The sequence below is a fragment of the Penaeus monodon genome, chromosome 19, assembly GCF_015228065.2.
Source record: "Penaeus monodon isolate SGIC_2016 chromosome 19, NSTDA_Pmon_1, whole genome shotgun sequence".
Lineage (NCBI taxonomy): Eukaryota > Metazoa > Arthropoda > Malacostraca > Decapoda > Penaeidae > Penaeus > Penaeus monodon.
The window spans coordinates 21447152-21448579 of NC_051404.1; the positions used below are offsets into that span (position 1 = coordinate 21447152).

Genomic DNA, 1428 nt, shown 5'->3' on the forward strand with positions numbered 1-1428 from the left:
ATGAGAGAGCTGCGGGAAACGTTGTCCTCCTCCTTGAGCACAGAGACGCTGCCCCTCGGGGACTCGTAGTTCACCACCTGCGGCAGAGAGACAATGGACTCGGTGGCAGCTTTTAGTCTAAGTGTAAAATTTACCATGGGCAGCACACGTACGCGTTTATTTTCTAAGAATGAAAAAATAATGACTGATAAAATGACATCCAAGGTTATGTCATAATAAATAAAGACATTTCTAGCTCACACAAGGCAAGCTGAACAAAGAAATACAGGTAATAATACACACGATCTAACCCGAAAAAAAATCATCAGCAGGACATTCGCGGTAAACAAATCATTGCTATCCGCGTGTCCTGAGCAACATCCCTCTAGTTTTAAAGGACCACAGGCACGTGCGGAGTCCTCTCTCTCTCCCAGATGAAGTAACGTATTCTATCAAGTTATGAAGCACTCAGGACCTCCCGCTGGCTTCTGGGATTAGTTTGATAACGGTATTTGAAGTGAATATAAGCGTCTACCCCATTCGCAAGTCCAACTCCTGTGCGAATCATGTCTCTATTGTCCTTCAAACTTGTTGTTTATCTCGAATTAGTTTGCACTTTGGGGACGTTCTCGAAATTCCGTTCCTTTCGCGTGAAGGAGGGAGGCAAAATTTACTAGGTCCTTCGTGTTTATGGCTTGTAACTAGTCCGCGTATCCCGCTTTATACTTCTTGTTTCTGTGTACACTGGGGGCACCTGTCCGGTGTGCCATTTTCATATGGATTCAAAGAAGTATGCTACAAATTTAGACTCTACCTTGGACTCTAGCAGTTGCATGTTGTAGAAGCAAAACTACAACACAACAAAACTTCCATAATAACAAGAAAAAATATGTTAACTTTAAGTACCCTAACGTAACCCATATCCCAATCATCATATATCTAAATTAGTCTGAAAACATACAAAAACTCATAACCCAAAGAAAGAGTAGAACCAAAGCCGGTTACATAAGAGACTGCAATAGTACACGGTGCCTGCTTACCTGGTCGTTGTGATACCAGAAGATATATGACGGAGGCTCCGGGCTATGAGCAATGACACAGGTCAGATTGATGGTCGAACCCGTGTCAACGTGCATATCCGGCGACCCAATGATCTCTACTTTGGGAGCTGGGGTCAGGAGAGGTCACGGGAAGGGGAGAGGGAGGGTGAAGAGGGGAGAGAAAAATTAATGAGATCTGAAATGAGATTTCTAGCATTGTATCTGATAACTTGTAATTTGAATATGTTTGATGGTGTATAATTAGGTGATATCTGGATTTCATTTCCATACTGGGAAACAAATGTTAGCAGAAAAAAGACTTAGTGTTATAAATATCAATGCTTTAATGTATTCATCTTGGTGAAAAGAAACTACGGAGCTGTATAAGAGCAAATTGAATATGGCATTC

At 41.9% G+C, this 1428-nt stretch overlaps 1 protein-coding gene across 1 annotated transcript in view; it reads right to left on the reverse strand.

Moving 5' to 3' along the window:
- Positions 1-1428, reverse strand: part of LOC119585359 — a 47005-nt gene that overhangs the window by 6010 nt on the left and 39567 nt on the right. The window contains exons 6-7 of the mRNA XM_037934029.1: positions 1020-1147; positions 6-77 (exon numbers count right to left, since the gene is read on the reverse strand). Coding sequence (XP_037789957.1) covers positions 6-77; positions 1020-1147 — 200 coding nt within the window. The remainder of the gene's footprint in view (positions 1-5; positions 78-1019; positions 1148-1428) is intronic.